This window comes from Penaeus monodon, chromosome 11, assembly GCF_015228065.2.
Source record: "Penaeus monodon isolate SGIC_2016 chromosome 11, NSTDA_Pmon_1, whole genome shotgun sequence".
Taxonomy (NCBI): domain Eukaryota; kingdom Metazoa; phylum Arthropoda; class Malacostraca; order Decapoda; family Penaeidae; genus Penaeus; species Penaeus monodon.
The window spans coordinates 10,566,305-10,583,441 of record NC_051396.1 but is presented as its reverse complement, the minus strand read 5'-3'; the positions used below and the strand labels follow the sequence as shown (position 1 = coordinate 10,583,441).

General features: G+C 36.3%; 1 protein-coding gene across 1 annotated transcript in view; it reads left to right on the top strand.

Annotated features, from left to right (window-relative positions):
• Positions 1-14,139, top strand: part of LOC119578740 (ralBP1-associated Eps domain-containing protein 2-like) — a gene marked incomplete in the record, with an annotated part of 92,581 nt that extends 78,442 nt beyond the window's left edge. The window contains 12 exon segments of the mRNA XM_037926349.1: positions 676-904; positions 1,085-1,220; positions 2,471-2,614; positions 2,944-3,036; positions 3,201-3,468; positions 4,616-4,682; positions 5,763-5,899; positions 6,179-6,237; positions 9,038-9,194; positions 9,349-9,430; positions 9,672-9,774; positions 12,462-14,139. Coding sequence (XP_037782277.1) covers positions 676-904; positions 1,085-1,220; positions 2,471-2,614; positions 2,944-3,036; positions 3,201-3,468; positions 4,616-4,682; positions 5,763-5,899; positions 6,179-6,237; positions 9,038-9,194; positions 9,349-9,430; positions 9,672-9,774; positions 12,462-12,524 — 1,538 coding nt within the window.
• Positions 14,140-17,137: the final 2,998 nt, after the last annotated feature.

Below are 17,137 nucleotides of genomic sequence, written 5' to 3'. Positions count from 1 at the left end.
AATTTGTGTGTGTGTGTGTGTTTTTATTTGGTGTGTGGTCGTGTGTGTGTGTGTTGTTATGTGTGTGTGTTGTGTGGTGGTGTGGTGTTGTGTGTGTTGTGTGTGTGTTGTGTTGTGTGTGTGTGTGTGTGTGTGTGTGTTTTTGTGTATTTTTGTGTGTATGTGTGTTGTAGTGTGCATGTATGTATGTATATGCGTGCATGAGTGTGAGTGTGTGTGTGTGTGTGTGTGTGTGTGTGTGTGTGTGTGTGTGTGTGTGTGTGTGTGTGTGTGTGTGTGTGTGTGTGTGTGCGTGTGCATGCGCGTGTGCGTGTGCATGCAAAATTCATAGATGTAAAATATGCTTTCTCAAAATTTAATTAAAATGTGAAATTGTGTTTGTTGGTTGTGAGTGCTAAAAAAATGTTCACATTTTCAGGTGTTTTTTTATGAACATGATTTTGAGCAAAAGTAAATGTAATATGTTGAGTGAGCGAAAGACAGAATCAGATTTATTCAGAAATAGTCAGAACTTCTTGGGTACCAGATGCCATGGTATTTAGTGTGTAGACTTCTTATTTACAAATATTTTGCATATAGCTTTCATTTCATCATATTGATTTCATTCATCATCTGTAAAGTAAGTATCTAATATCACACACATCTTTCCTTGCTAATGTTGAATATCTTCCCCAGTAAATGATGAGCACCGGCAGTTATTAGGTACGGAAGAAGACTCGTCTGAGCGTCACTCCTCTGATGATGAAGATTACGATGTGTGGACCATAAATGAGGAGCAGCGACAGTATTACACGGAACAGTTTCGATCTATGCAGTCTGATCTCACAGCGCTGTTGTCTGGAACAGCTGCCAAAGAATTTTTTGAAAAGTCAAAATTACCGGTTAATGAATTAAGTAAAATATGGTAAGATTGATGACAGTGTTATGAGAAGTTTGGAAAAGAAAAAGAGAAAGGAAACCAATAAGTGTCGATTATAGCTGTGTAAGAAATTGACGTGACGTTGGAATAAAGAACAGTGTTCACTGATAGATATCCTGCATGTGCTGAAAGGTGTTTTTATTTGACAACATGTCTTTATTGCAGGCAACTAGCAGATGTCACAAGGGATGGAGCACTTTCCTTAGAAGAATTTTTCACCGCCATGCACTTGGTGGTTTTACGAAGAAATAATATAGAACTTCCAGAATCTCTCCCACCTTCACTTTTTCCACAAATGCAGGTAAGGTGGAATATGAGCATCTTTGTGTGTTTCTCTCAACATGAAATTAGAACATTTTGGCTTTTATCTCAACTCTTGTGGAAAAGAATTTTAGTCCAGCTTCCATTTGCCATTGCCAACATTTTTCTTCTCTTTTTCTTAAACTAGTTGAAATGAAATAAAAGCATCTTAACAATAAAGCTTGTTTTGGAACACTGGAAAGCATTTTTACTTCAGATTTTAATTACTATTAAGTAATTAACCCTGGATACATGAAATTCTAGATTTTTACAGTGAGCAGTTCTATTTTTAGACAGTTTAATTTGGCTTGGGTAGAAAAAGATTATTCAAAAACTCTTTTTTACTTCCTGGATATATACAAAATTATTAATCCCTTTTTGGTAATATTAATTAAATAAAAAGATTACTGTCTTCTTTTTTGAAATCGGGGTTATTCTTCTTTTGGTCCTTGGACAGGGTGGGTTGAGTGGATTGACAGACTTGGCTCCAAACTGCTAAATAAGGGTTGAGATGTAAAACAGAAGAAAAAATATTTATTTTGTCAGACATGGAAAGTGTCCTTCTTGTAGAGATAACTATAGATTAAATATTCATAGATTAGCATAAATGACAATATTCATGTACCTGAACTTTCCCAAAACATCTCTATGATAAAAGAATGAAATAGTGATAAAATTTACAGAGCTAGTAAAATGGGTGGCAACACGTTGGGATCAGGAGATGAGGTAGAGATGGAGGATGTGGGATGAGGGAAGAGGGGTAGTTGATAAGGCTAAATTCATCCATTTGAGTTCTGTGCATCCTCTGTTCCATCATATCACCCACCACAACCATCAAGAACCTTAAGGATTTCCTTGTCAGAGAGGGAAATGTGAGTCTTCATAAATGCTGTTGCAGAAAAAAAAAAAAAAAAGTAAACACTTATGATAAGTGTAATTTGGTTAATTTGATCTCTCCAGGAATAATCGTTATAATGTGTGAAACCACTATTTTTTCCCATTAAATTGTGACAAAAATAAAAAAGGAGCAAATTGTCTTGTACATACTAGGCAAATGCAATTATTCTAGCTTTTAACTTGGGGCCGCCTGTGGTTTAGAAGGTTTTAGCCTGATTTTGTGTGCGTGCGTGTGTGCGCGCACGCATGTGTGTGTCTGCCTGTGCGTGTGCCTATGTGTGTGCGTGTGATTAGCAATCAAGTGTTCAAGGCTTCTGAGGTTTCTTTAATAAAACTGACTTTGTGCAACCCCAGCGGAAGAGCAGCAGTAGTGGCGTGGAAGGTGGAAATTCCGGCGCGTCAGGAAACTCCTCTGTCGTCGCCCATACTATTGTTGCCGACATTGAAACAACTGCCAAAGCCACTCCAGATCCACTCTCACCATCCAGAAATAAGGAGGTGTGTGCGGTAAGAGATAATCAGATTTTGATAGGGATTTTCTATAATGTGTGAACTGAGTGGTGTGGATGTTTAGGTGTGTACTGAATGTAAATAATGGGATGTTGTGTAATTAACAAGGGGGGAGGGGGGATAATCTTGGACTGTCATATTTGGATGTATGAAAAAGTTTACTTGAGTTTATCCATTGCATATAATATTTTTTTTAAAAGTTTAGTATCTTATGCTTTATATAATGAAATTCTATAAATTCTATCAAGTAAAATTGTACTTATTGTTTTCATTATACATTATACAGTATTTTGTTAATTTATATTATCTCTCTTCAGTGGACGAAGTTTGTAGATTCCCCCACCAGTACTCTTTCATCACCAGGTTTAAAACCTGTTAATTTTGACTTCCAAAAGTCAGCTGTTGAGCAGGTAAAGTTTGAGTGTTTGTATTCATGGATTTACTAATTAACATTGCTATAGAACAACAGGGATAATTAATTCCTTTCTATTGATTTTTAGAGGTATAAATATTTTAGAGGTATATTTTCCAATACAGTGCATGTCTTATCTCCAAACTACTCTCTCTGCAACAGGACCCTAAAATACTGCACCCTAAGGCTGTGAGATTAACCCCAGAATCAAAGAGACTAGATGTAACCGAAGGTGACGGGCCAGCCTCCTTCAGCCCCGATCCGGCCTTAACTTCTGCGGACATTACTTCCACAATGGCTGCCGGTGAGCTGCAACCCTCGCAACCTGCGGCCTCCTCTGCCCCGGGCCCCACGCAAGCCAGCCCCAAGAAGAACCAGGAGGGCCAGGAGATCAAGCCCATCCAGAGACCCTTGCCAAGAAAGCCAGCAGGTTGGTTCGCACCTTCCACTTCCGGATGTACTTTTTTTTTTTTTTTTTTTAAATACATTATTCAGCCTATCCCCTCCCATTCCTCCTCTCCTCTCCTTCCCTTTCCTTCCTTTTTCTTCTTTCCTCTTTCATCTTTACTCCTTCCTCCTTGCCTCTTCCCTTCTTATTCCTTCCTTGTGCCTACTTCTTCATTCTTCCTTCTATCTTCCTTCCTCCTTTCCTTTTAGTCTACTCCTTCCTTTCTCCTTTCTTCTTACTTCTTCCTTCCTCTTTGCTCTTTCCTTCCTTGTTATTCCTTCCTCCTTCCTCCTTGCTCCTCCTCCTCCTTGCTCCTCCTCCTCCTCCTCCTCCTCCTCCTCCTCCTCCTCCTCCTCCTCCTCCTCCTCCTCCTCCTCCACCTCCACCTCCACCTCCACCTCCTCCTCCTCCTCTTCTTCCTCTTCTTCCTCTTCCTCTTCCTCTTCCTCTTCCTCTTCCTCTTCCTCTTCCCCCCTCCTTCCTCCTTCCTCCTTCCTCTTCCTCCTCCTCTCCTTCCTCCTCCCTCTCTCCTCTCCTCCTCCTCCTCCCTCCTCCTCCTCTCCTCCTTCTCCTTCTCTTCCTCCTCCTTCTTCTCCTCTCTCTCTCTCCCTCCTCCTCTTCCTCTCTCCTCTTCCTCTCTCCTCCTCTTCCTCCTCCTCCTCCCCCTCCTCTCCTCCTTCCTCCTCCTCACTTCCTCCATCCTCTTCCCTCTCTCCTCCTCCTTCCTCCTTCCCTCCTTCTCCTCTCTTCCTTCTCCCTCTCTCCTTCCTCCCCCTTTCTTTCCTCTCTCCTCTCCTCCTTTCCCTCCTCCTTCCTCCTCCTCCTCCTCCTCCTCCTTTCCTTCCTCCTCCTCCTCTCCTCCTCCTTCTTCTTCTCCTTCTCCTTCTCCTTCTCCTTCTCCTTCTCCTTCTCCTTCTCCTTCTCCTTCTCCTTCTCCTTCTCCTTCTCCTTCTTCCTCCTCCTCCTCCTCCCTCCTGTACTCTGTAATATTATTATATCTTGAAGTACACATTATGAACTTAAACATTCATTAGTCACAGACCAGAGCACATTCTAGGTAAGAACTTCTCGTCAATGGTTTCTAACATTCAGCCAAGTGGTCCCCTAAAAGAGCCTCTTTCTCTGCCAGGGTCCGGAGCCGCTGTCATCCCACCGCCGCCCCATTCCACAGTAAGCACTCCACCAGAGGACAATGGGTGAGTTGTATTCCGAGCCATCTTCCGTGTTTGGGGACAAATCTACCATGCGTTCACGGCAGTGGATCTCAACCTTCTAAAATGCGAAGCAAAATTTGAGTTTCAGGGTTTTTGGGTCTCAGTTGAGTTTTTTTTTTTTTTTCGCTCTTCCTTTCTTTTCCCCCCTCTGTATTTTCTACCCGGCTTTTTATCAGCCTTTTTCTCTTCATTTTCTTTCTTTTTTTCTTCCACTTCCTTCCTCTTTACATTTTTCTTTCTTTCACTGCCTCTTTTCTTTCTTTCCCTTTTCTCTTTATTTCTTTTGTATTGATATCTTTTCTTTGCTCTTTTTCTTTGGTCCTCCTTATCTCCTCCTCCCCCTCCTCCTCCTCTCTCCTCTTCCTCTTCCTCTTCCTCTTCCTCTTCCTCTTCCTCTTCCTCTTCCTCTTCCTCCTCCTCCTCCTCCTCCTATTCCTCTTCCTCCTATTCCTCTTCCTCTTCCTCCTCTTCCTCTTCCTGATCTTCCTCCTCCTGATCTTCTTCTCCCCCCCCCTCTTCCTCCTCCTCCTCCTCCTCCTCCTCCTCCTCCTCCTCCTCCTCCTCCTCCTCTTCTTCCTGATCTTCCTCCTGATTCTTCTTCCTCCTGAACCTCCTCCTTCTGATCTTCTTCCTCCTGAACCTCCTCCTCCTGATTCTTCTTCCTCCTGAACCTCCTCCTCCTGATCTCCTTCGTCATTATCTTCCTCTTCCACTTTCTGTTTCTCCATGTGCTTGAGGAAGTGTAGTTAGCAGTTGTGTTTCCAGGCCATAGTAATTTTTATGTAATGGGACTTTTGCCATAATTTAGTTTTTTTGTTTTGTTTTCTGACCACTTGTCTTTTCTGTTGGATATTTTCTCATACTCTTATTTTATTATTATAGTACTTACAAAAGCTATAGATAATTGGCTCTTATGAAATGACTAAAATTAGTCACACAGGTTGAAAACCACTGCATTGGAGGACTTGTCATAAGTCCACTACTGCATGGAGTCAGTCTAGAGCAAACACCCTTAATGAAGTACTGTTTGAAACATGAAGCAATATCTTCATTACTTCTTAGAATGTATGGTCCTACAAGTTTACCCATGATGCCCAGCGCTCCCTTGTCTGGAGGGAAGAAAGATCCACCTCCCCCGCCACCCCCGAGGCCTGCCCGTACTCACACTCGCTCATCATCCCTCGACCTTAATAAATTCAGTAAGAAGAATTTTCTTTGTGTTCTTTGTATTTGTTTTCTTTTTTGGGTGAAAGGTGCAGTCATATATTTAACAGAGTTTTCTTTTTTTGTTCTTGTAGAAAATCTTAAAAATTGTAATTGTGTTTTGTACATGCACGAAAGGGAAATCATCCATATTTTACAAAATGTTACTCATCCTTCTCCTTTATACTAGCTCAGGGCTTAAGAATGTATGAGAATCACGGAACTGCACTTCAGGCACTTCCCTTACATTTGATTCCTTGTGTGTTTTTCCTTAGATCGCAGCAGTTTCTTAGGAGCTCCCCCAGCTGTTCCACCACGAGCCTCGCCAGGAGCCGTAAGTTTGTCATTTTTCTTTCTTCTCTATATAGTTTGTACATTAATGAACACATGCTATGTGTCTGGAATACTTTTAAGTGTATGTTTTTTTATTTTTCTATTTTTTTTTTTTATCATTTGTTTTCTGTATTTTAAACATGTTTAAAAGAGATTGTAAATGATAAGATGAAACATTAAATGTTATCATTTATTAGTGGATAAAACTTGGTTTTTATATACAGCAATTAATTTTACCCACACTATTGTAAAATAACAATATACAATATTTTGTTATTAGTTTTCATATAATTCTTTATATACAGAAAGTACCAACAATTTTTATACATTTCCCTTATACTTCAATGTGTTTTGCTTGGTCATACCCAGAATTTTGTAATATATTTAATTTTGGAGTAAAGGTAGTTGTTATGTATTTTAAAAGGTTAATGCATTTGTGAAAGTTACACTGTTGTGGTTCTTATTGTGGTAACTATATTTATTTGACTTTTTATTTAAGATGATTTACTTTGCTGTTTACCATTAGTACTGCAGTGAAGAGGACTTTGTGATTGTTGTATTAAAATGAGTATTGAGAGTACATATTATTACATTTGTCTTTTGAATGACAAATACACAAGCAAAGGCCTTGGCAGATCACCGGCATACAATGGTTACATTTCGTAAATATGGAAAAATAAAGGAACTAAGACAACAGAAAGTCATAGATCCCAGTTCTAGTGGCACTTATTTTTACACTTAATACATTTTTTAAGAATCACAGTTCCTTTGACTGATGATTGTTAGTGTTTTATTTTTTGTGTGTATTTATTTGTTTCAAGTAAGATTTTCTTCATGTGGATAATTTTGTTCTTTGTTTGGTGGATAATTTGCTTGAAGAAAATTGTGGGGAGTATTATTCATAATGTGTGATCTACTTTATTCATAAGCAGTTATGAATTATAGTATATTTAAAGGTTCCTATCACACAAGCACCTTTTCTGTCAATTTTTGAGTTTCCGTCTGAATCTGAGGCTTTCATGCTAATATTGCATGCAAACAGAATATCTCCCAGTCAGAGACAGTAGCGACCATTTCCGTCTGAGTAATTTTTGTCTTGATCTTGTGCTGTGGCGGTTCTATACAACTAGAATATTTTTTATTGGTAATTATATAGAATAAGTTAATGTAAACAGAAGTTAATATTCTAGAATATATTTGTATACAACATACATGATTATATATTTTTTAAAAGATCCCAGGACCTCACTCGGTTGGTGCCGTGTTAGTTCAAATGGGCACTATATTTACTTCCTTGGTAGTGCAATAGTTGTATGTGGAAAGTTCATAGAGGAACTAAAAATTTGACTGAAATAGTTGTGGTATGATAGGGTCTTGAGATAACCAATTCAGGAAAAGGTTTTGTGGCTTGTCTTATCTTTCACTGTGAAGACTTATTGGTGGGTCACAGGATGAAAAATACTCTTATTTCCACTCACCATGTTGTGTAGTAGAAATGTTGTCATATGTTGTGTATCATAACTGGATGTTTCCCTATGCCTTTTCGACTTCACACTGCAGAGAGAACTGCCAACGATATGGGTGAGTAACGAAGATTTCCACCGACTGATGTAAATAATGCTATTAATTATGAGGTTTGTTTGTGCTTCTGAACCAATTAAAAGTAGATATTTATCCAAGTATAACTGCTGGTATTTTCAGCATCTTTTCTTGTGTCAGTATAGTTTTTTTCAGAAGACCTGAAATAATATGAAGAGAAAATTTAGCAATCTTTAATGGAAATGAATTTAATGTCAACACATTGAAGATTTTATGAGTAAAGGATATCATGCCAGGACCTACTTATGAAGCTGGAAATTGTGAAATCTTATAGATAAATACTCTTTTGTTTCTGAGATTGGCCATTTTACTAGCTTATACTTGGCTCACCTTGCACCTGTTTAGCAAAGTTGATGTGTGCTTCTTTTTTTTATTTATTTATTTTTCCAAAATATTATATTAATGACAAAATGTAATCACACACACACACACAAAAGTTTACACATGCACACACTCATTTGAATATGCTCGCAGAGTTATAGTTTTATGTTTATTTATTCTTTTTTTTTTCTAATACGGGAAAGTATCCTGCTTTTTATCATATAAATGCAGAATTATGAAAATTGTTTAGGAACTATAGCATAGTCCATACATAGCTAGAATGGCATTCAAATCTGTAAATTTTGACGTTATACTTTTAGTGAAATATCTGTATTTCTTTTGTGTTGATTTTAAAATTAGTCATGTCAAAAAATAGATTAGATCTGAAGCTTGCAAAAAAGAAATATATAGAGAAAGAAAAAAAGAAAAGAAAGCAGATGTGTTTGTGCTAATTCATGTATATAGTGTATTTTTGTTGATATCTATATAAAGGAATGTGATTGCAACAAGTGATTGACATTGGAGAGAAAAAAGTGAGCTTACTAGACAGACTTCACAGTATGCAGTTGATTTTCTTTCTGATTTTTGAAAATATTTTAAAGGGACAAGAAAGTTCTGAAGTAGAGAAACATTACTAAAGATGTTTTGAATATGGACAATGTGCATTACTGATCACATTTTGAATACTGGCTCAAGTATGCAAAAATGGGAATTAACTCTCATTCATTCATAGTGATTAAAGTGATAGCATATGTTCTTTAAAATTTATTTAAGAAAAAAGGAAAATACTCTTATATGTGGTTTTTTTTATTTTTTATTACTCAAGATGTTTAGAGATCATAGTTTTGTTGTTTACTCTAAGGCTCCCTTATCTTCTTCAGAGCTCCCCCAAGAAGTTGATATACCAGAAAAGTGATGGTGACATGGCAGGAACAGAGACTAGTCAGGGCGATGATCCAGCTTTCCCCCTTGATACCCGACCCACCGTGGAGCACACGAGGGCTTCTGCTTTTGAGGTGTACCGCAAGCCGCACCAAGGCAAGTTTTTCTTCTCTTTCTTTTTTGAATTGATTGATTGGTTGATTGATTTTTATTATTATTATTTTTTTTTATAATTGTTCACATTGGTTTGTTGATATATTCCGGTCCTAAAACAAAGTTTTTGGTCACTTATCATTCCCCATTCCTGTAGAACTTGGATCAGCTTTTGAGCGCGTGTCAGGACCAAGGGGTGAAGAGGAGGAAAGAACTCGGCATATGTCAACAGGGGCCAGGTGTGTTACATGCCGTGCTGACAGTGGTTTTGTTGTAATAGTGTTTTAATTCATGACTGTAAGGAGATTGCAACAGTGTGATATTGTTTGATTTCTAAAAGGAGTGGTATTGGAACATGGATACTTTTAAAGGGAAATTATTTGAGATAGGAAACTGACTCAGTTGAATTTTACTTTCAGTGACTTAGTGTGATAATTTAATGGCATTGATTTTTTTATATATATATATTTTTTTTTGCAGACCAAAGGATAAGAGAGAGCTGCAAGCTTCAATTAGAACAACAACTGAAAAGAATACTATACTCACCAGATTAAATTCTGAGCTTAATCAAGAATTAGCTGAGGTGAGTACATTATGCAAAAGACCTTTGCAGGTTGTCTTTAACCTGTTGACACTAGGAGGCCATGTAAACTTTTATAGTAGTTTATTAAGTTTATTTGTATATAGATGGCTCCACAAGTTGCTTAGTTACCAAGGAGTCATTTACTAGATCCTTTGGATTTCAGGAAGAAAGTTTTTATTTTTATTACCATTACTTGTAAATTAATGTTAATAATAGTAATAGAAATAACATTTCAGTCCTGCAAATTCAAGGAGTGGAGTAAACAGGTAAAGTCAGGTAGGCCTAGGTATTGACTTCTTGGCAACCAAGTGTTTAGTGAATTCATCTATGTGTAACCAAATTAACAAAACAGATCTATAATAATACCTGGTGCTGGTGGGTTAATGCAGTAACTCATTGGATCTGGTTGCATCGTGGTAATCAAGTCACCAAAAATCTGGGCATTAGGCTTCTGTGAGTGGCTGCTCTGCCAGGTGGCTGCTTGTAGACTGGGCGCATGCGAACATGTGCGTGGTGACAAGACTCTATGCTTCCTATTTGCAAAGTTATTTACTCTTTTTACACATAAGTTTTTAAGCTGTTTTGGGCATTTTACAATGTTCATATTTGCCAATTGGTTTGCATTATCTAGATAGTAATATATATATATTTTTTCTTTGCACAAATGTCAGTCATCCCTCTTAAGCAGTCTACAACTCAGTGCAAGAAAAATTAAACTTTTTATGTAATATTCAGTTTTTTGTAATACAACCTGTGTCACTGCTCATGGTGCCAGGAATAGGATGATAAACAGGCGCTCTTCCAGTCAATGTCATGGACATTTCATTCCACACTCATACATCGATGGAAATAATGCAAAAACACCAAATGAGTAAAATAAACCTCCTAATAGGTTTGTGCACTCATGGTGAATCTTTTCCATCACTCCAGCCTTCAGCCGTAGTGCTTACAGTGGTAGATTCGCATCACCCAGCCTACTGCCAGATTTTCCTGTGATGGCATGTTCAAGTCACCTGCCCCTTGACTCGAATTTTTTCACGTGATGGTCACGTCACCTGGATCCACCTAGATTTTTTTCCGAATATAGAGATAGCAGGTTCAGGAGATGTATGTACAAGAAATATGAAAAATAGTTTTTCAAATATCTATATATGATGAAGAATGACAGTATTTGTACATGGAAACCTTGCTAAACATCCTGAGAGGTATGGTGTGTCACTAATAGTTGGAAGCTGTAACAGAAGAATCATTGTGCTTTTTAAAAGAGAAGGTCATTTTTCAGTAATCTGGAAATTATTATCATTGTTTGCGTTATTAACCTGTTGGATCCAGTTGCTTCATGGGCCACCCCTAGACCAAAACCAGGCCATCGGCCTTTCTTAAGTGGCAACTCTCCTGGGTGTATAGTTTATGTGCCTGTCCCACAAACACTTATGTATGGTGTCAAGATTCCTTGCCTCCTCTCAGCAATCTCTTTTTCTGCAAAAGTAGTTTTTGCCATTTTCCAAGGTCAACATTTGTCATTTGTTTTGCTGTATCTGGAGTCTGTTCATTGAACAGACTCCATGTTATCTCTCTAAACAGTCTACAACTCTGTGCAATAACAATAATAATAAATGGCTTTGTGTTATTTGTGTCACTTTTTAACAAGGTCCTTCTACCACCTGGAATTCCTAAAAACCTGGAATTCCAACAATTTCATTTTCCAGAAAACCTTGAAAAACTGAATTTTCAAAAAGAAATACTGAAAAAGTAATGGAAATTTATATTGGGTGACTCAATTTTTTTCAACTCCTTTTTCATGAAAAGCTTCTGTGTCATGATGATACAAAATGCAAAGAATTGTTCATTCATGTTACACACAAGGTACTGGAGATTTGATTAGTTTTTGTCACACACTTCCATGGACCATTATATTCCCTGTTTCAATAGTTTCATGCTTGAAAACAAGAATTGATGAGATTTATTGCAGAGTATTGCTTGAAAATAAGAATAAAGTTTATGAAAAATGGTTATGAGAAATCTACTTAAAGTTGATGTCATTCATTTTCACCTTTTATCGTACACCTCTTAAAAACTGGGTGTCATAATTTGTTTAAAATACATCCTAGAAAAATAGTCTTTGGTCCTGGAAAATTCTTAGATAAATAATTGAATTTCAGGTTTAAATAGGGAAGGACCTTGTTTAATATTTTCGTACTATTTGGTTATCTGTAGCACACCCTGAACCACCTGTCATGGTGGGCAGGAATAAATAGATTGGCATGGAAATAGTGTTCTCCCTGGAGGTGGTGTTCCTTTAGCCATGGCTGATGGATAGTGCATTCCACTCTTATTTACTGGTGGAAGTAATGCGAGTCCTATCGTAAATACCCACTAAGGCTAATTTTCGCAACCACACACTTGAGAGCACATTCCTGTCACCCAAGCCTCCACCCAAAATTTTCCATGACTGTATATTCCTGTCACCTGGCCCTTAGCCATATTTATTCATGATATGTTAGTCATGTCACTGGGATCCAGTGGATTAATTTAACTCTTTATTATTGTTTTTGACTGTTTTTTTTAATTTTCATCATTGTATGTTTTTTCTACATACATCTAGTCATAAATATTCAAAGTTTTTCTCTTTCTATACCTTTTATTTTATTTTTTTTTACTAATTATTGTTATTGTTACAATTTCAGGTGATGGAAGAAAGAATTGCACTCGAAATGCAGCTGGAACAGATGAAACCTTTCTCTAGTTAGTCGAGACATGAGTTAATGCATACGGGGAGTTGATCCATCATGGATCTTTTTCTACATAGTCAGAGGCCTTGCTGAAGGGCATTTTTATCTCTCTGATTCAGTTTTTTTCTTGGGAAAAAAGTGTTCATTTATGTTATTATTATCATACCTGTTCCTTTTCTCTTCTGTTGAGATGTTTGTTCAAGAAATTTTTTCTTTTCATTTTTTTTTCCTAGTAGATCTTTATTTGATCTGCATTCCTTATAAATATATATATTTTTCTTTCTCAATGTACCCTTTCTCTTTATATTTATTACAGATTTAGTGGATATTTCTATATATATTTTAAGAATTTTTTAAGTTCATTAATGTTAGATGCAGTAATTAATACTCAACTGCAGCTGTAGGATGGTATGAAAAAAAGCTTTGGTTGCACTTCGTTTCTGATCTGGTTGAATTGAAACTTTTCTTTTGAGGCTTCTTTGTATATTTGTGTGGATAGGTTGCTCTTGTTTGTATATTATGCATATTCTTTTTTTTATTTATTTATATATTTTTTTGGTGGTGTGTTTCTGTCTATGAAGAAAAGAAAAACAAACAGTGAGGCTTTTCTGTGAGGAACAAGAACTAAGACATTTCTGAGTACTGTTATCTGTTGGATATGTATTTTTTGTTTTGTTTTTCTTTCATAAAGAAGAGTAGATATTGCCAAGAAAGTCATCCCTGACAGTACTGAAGTGTGTTCGTTATTTTATGCAGAAGAATTTTGGATAACTCTTGTATATGAACATAGAAGGACATGACTTGTACAGAACTCTTGCTCTAAATATAGTAACTGCCCATGTTCACTTGGTTATTATCTTCTACATGGCCCAAGCAGTGATTCTTCCTGAAGCTTTGCTTGTTGTAGAGGAAACGTGATATTGAAATCAAGAATTTCTGAGATGTGAGAGCAAAGTTTTACAAATAGGATTTCAGAAGACTAGAAGAATTTGTAAGATCTGTCATTCCTCTCATGTCTTAGAAAGTTTACTGTCATTCTAATTATTGTTACATTATACCATTCACTTAGGCTTAGCCTTTTGAGATGTTGACATGCATGTTAGATTACTGAAAAGTAACTTTTAGAGGAAGTTGTGTTTTTATGATTATAACTTTTTTTTCTATTTATTCAAGTTTTTGTGATTGATCTGTTAAGGTTATTGGATTTAATAAGGCTGTGATAATCATTTTGAAATTAATGATAGCTTTCTGTATCTAGATGAACAACAACTAGTATCTGTGAAACTGTTTAGTAGATGTGAGTGAATGCTTTGTAGAGGAAGCATTTTTTTCCAAGAATTTACTTGTATCCATTTAGCAGAGTAGAAACAACAACAAAAAGGAAAAAGGAAAAAAAGGAATGAAAAAAATAGATCCTTTAAAACTGAATGGAACTCCCGGTATAGTGTTAGTGATACTTATAATAGTTATTTTCATTACTTTTGAAAGTCTAGCTAGATCTCAGATTAGTGTTATTCACTAAGAGTGTGCTTGGACCCCCTCCCCATTCCAGTAGGTAATTAGGAGTGAAACCCTTGATACCAGTACAATAATAATAAAAAAAAAATAAATGAGTGTTGAAAAATGAACAATCCATGTGCATAATTTTGTATCTATATGCCAGTGCCCTGCCATTCTCGTTGGTAGTTATAGGTATGTCATTATTAGTTGAAAACGCTAGTGGAGTTGCTTCTAGTGTGGTTTAGTATTCTAGAGGTAATTTATCTTTGCATACAGTATATGTGGAGATGCATTTTGTGAATGAACAAGTGAAGGAATTATTAAGTTTGAATATGTGTATGATTGTGTGTGGGTTTAAGAGAGAGAGAGTGAGTGAGTGAGTGAGTGAGTGTGTGTGTGGGGGATGGGGGGTGGAGTGGGGGGTAATTGTGGGTGTGGGTGAGTGTGTGCGTGATTTTTTTTTAAATGAGGGAGTGGGAAGATGGATGGGTGGTAGAGGCAAATGAGTGAGGGAGTGAACAAGTGAATTAATGAACATGTTCGTATATGGGATAAAGGGGTAAAGCTGAGCAGCAGCTTGTGGAGTATTTCTGTAAGCATTTATAGGAGAGCCCAGAATCTGTATCATGTACAGAATTAATTTTGCTATCATTCTTGCCCAGCTCCTATTACTAAGCCCCTAATGTGATGGCCATAGTCATCATTTGTTAATCATTGTTGATATACTATATCCAGTCTTCATCATCCTTGGCTTGTGATTCAGATTATCTGTTACAAATGACAATTTCACACAGCAAACTTTCCATATTGCACACATTAAATTTCAGTGCTTCCTCATTTTTCTTTTTCTTAAAACAACTAATAGAAATAGAACTTACCCACTTACTAAGGCCAACATCTGTCTTGGACCTAGAGCACAGTGATAGATTGGGAAGTCGTCAGACTCAAGCATCCTGGTTATTTGTGTGCATGTGTATGACAGCAAGTGTAGATGCCTTGGATTGGGTGTGAATAGAGATGGGTGCTTGTGTGAGTGTTTGTGACTTAATATGTTTAGTTGTAGGACTGTAGCTTATGCTCTGTGACTCACATGTCCCCCTTTCACATGAATTTACATTTTATGAGACACTTACACTCATGATTTTAATGTAATTGTTTATTTTGAACACTATTTTATTTGCATATTTGATGAGAATAGCATTTTTTCAGTTAGTTTAGGGAACATCCAGCTCATTTTTGGGTTTTATTCATTTGTTTATTTTTACTAAAAGATGTAAGAATGTTTCAGTAGCAAAGGCACTTTTAAATGAAGAAAGAAATTTACATGTGATATGATTTATTTTTCCTGATTCTCTCCTTTTTTCAAATATAAAGAAATTAGTTTATTTTGAGAGGGAAGAGACCACATTATATTGTTAAGCATGTTTGCTGACTCGGTACTTTTCATGAACTTTGGAGGTCTGTCTATACCCAGAGCTGAGCCCATTCTTTGTAAAAGTAAATTTCTTTGGGGGAAGCATTAAAGAAAAAAAAAGTTTCCAGTATAATCATGCATAAACTTGGATCCTTTCAAGATGATGTGTAACTGTATTTAAATCATAAAATGAGAAATTAAATGTTTATGAAATAAATAAGTTTTGTTATCTTAATGCAAGTTTTTGTAAATTTGCTATCTTTATTTCTAATTTGTAAATTCTTTTGAACATTTTGGATTTTTTTTAGTGTTGAATTGGTGAGAAGACAAACAAACTAGGAGGAGGGTTATTTTGTAAGAAAATTAAGTGTATAACTAAGAGTATTTAAGATAAAATAAATCTCATGATACAAGGAAGGAAGGTAGGATAGAAGAGGGATGAGAAGAGGGACAAATACTTATTACCACTCCATGTTACTGTTATACCCCTGTGGCCATGGTTTGGACAGTAGGTAGGGGTGAGTAGTTAGAAAGGTGGGGCAGTAGGTGGTTTGTTGGTGTGGGACCAGATTTTCCCTCTTCAGTTGACTATATACAGTTTTGTTAGTACTATTAAAGCATGGTGCAGCTTCTTAGGATATGACTATTCTTCTCCAAGGCTCCAAAATACTTATTTTGGATTTGAAATGTACGAAGTTATGTAGCAGTGTTGTGTTATTTCTTTTTATATATTTTTTCAATTATATTTTTGTTGATGAAAATGAGTTGGGATCCTTTTTGAGCCTTATCAATATTCCTTTTGCAGTAAAGAAAACAATTACAGACAAACATTCTCACATTTGCCATTATGGACAGTCCTTCATGCATATACATTGAGACAAAACACACACATGCACAGAAAGAAAGAGTTACTTTGGGGATGTGTGTTTATACAAAAGCCTTTTGCATACCCTATCATTAGTGTATCTAGACAGTAAGGCATGTGGATTGGATTTGGAAGAGGTTCAGTATGATGGGAAGATGGGTAACACTTTATTTGATTTTCCATCTCCTTTTTTCTTTTCTTGGTAAGATGTGTCTTCGAAGATGTTCTACATAAAGTGTAATAATTTTCATTCTCTGTTCTTCCTCGTATTTGCATTCCCTTTCCGTAGTACAACTTGCTCTGAAATACCCCATTAGAAGTTCTTATTCATAAGGATATCAGTCACTTGGAGAGTGAGGGAAAGAAAATGCATTTAGACACTTGAAAATAGCATGAACACAGGAATTTATTTTTTACTTTGGGTTCCATGTTCATTGTTTATCATATGCATCACTGCATTAGAATTGGACACAGTCTTATAAACTATATATATATTGTTCCAGTAAATTGGTGATATAATAAGTGTTTATTATTAGGGATTGGGTATAGTGCCTCGAGCATCAGGTATTGGCTGTTATAAGTCCTGGCGTAATGGCTGTCTGTTGTTATATCTTTAGAGTTAGAATAAATATTTTTTTAAAACAGAATCAAGAAGGTTAGTATTGTATTGAGGCAACTTGGTGCAGTTGGTGAATATCAAAGATGATTATGATTTTGTTATTTGTATTATATATAGGATGTTTTTTTTTATTTATTTTTTTATTTGTATTTTTTTTTTCTTTTCCTTCATATTGATATTATTATCATTATCATCATCATCATTATTATTATTATTAGCATTATTAGTATTAT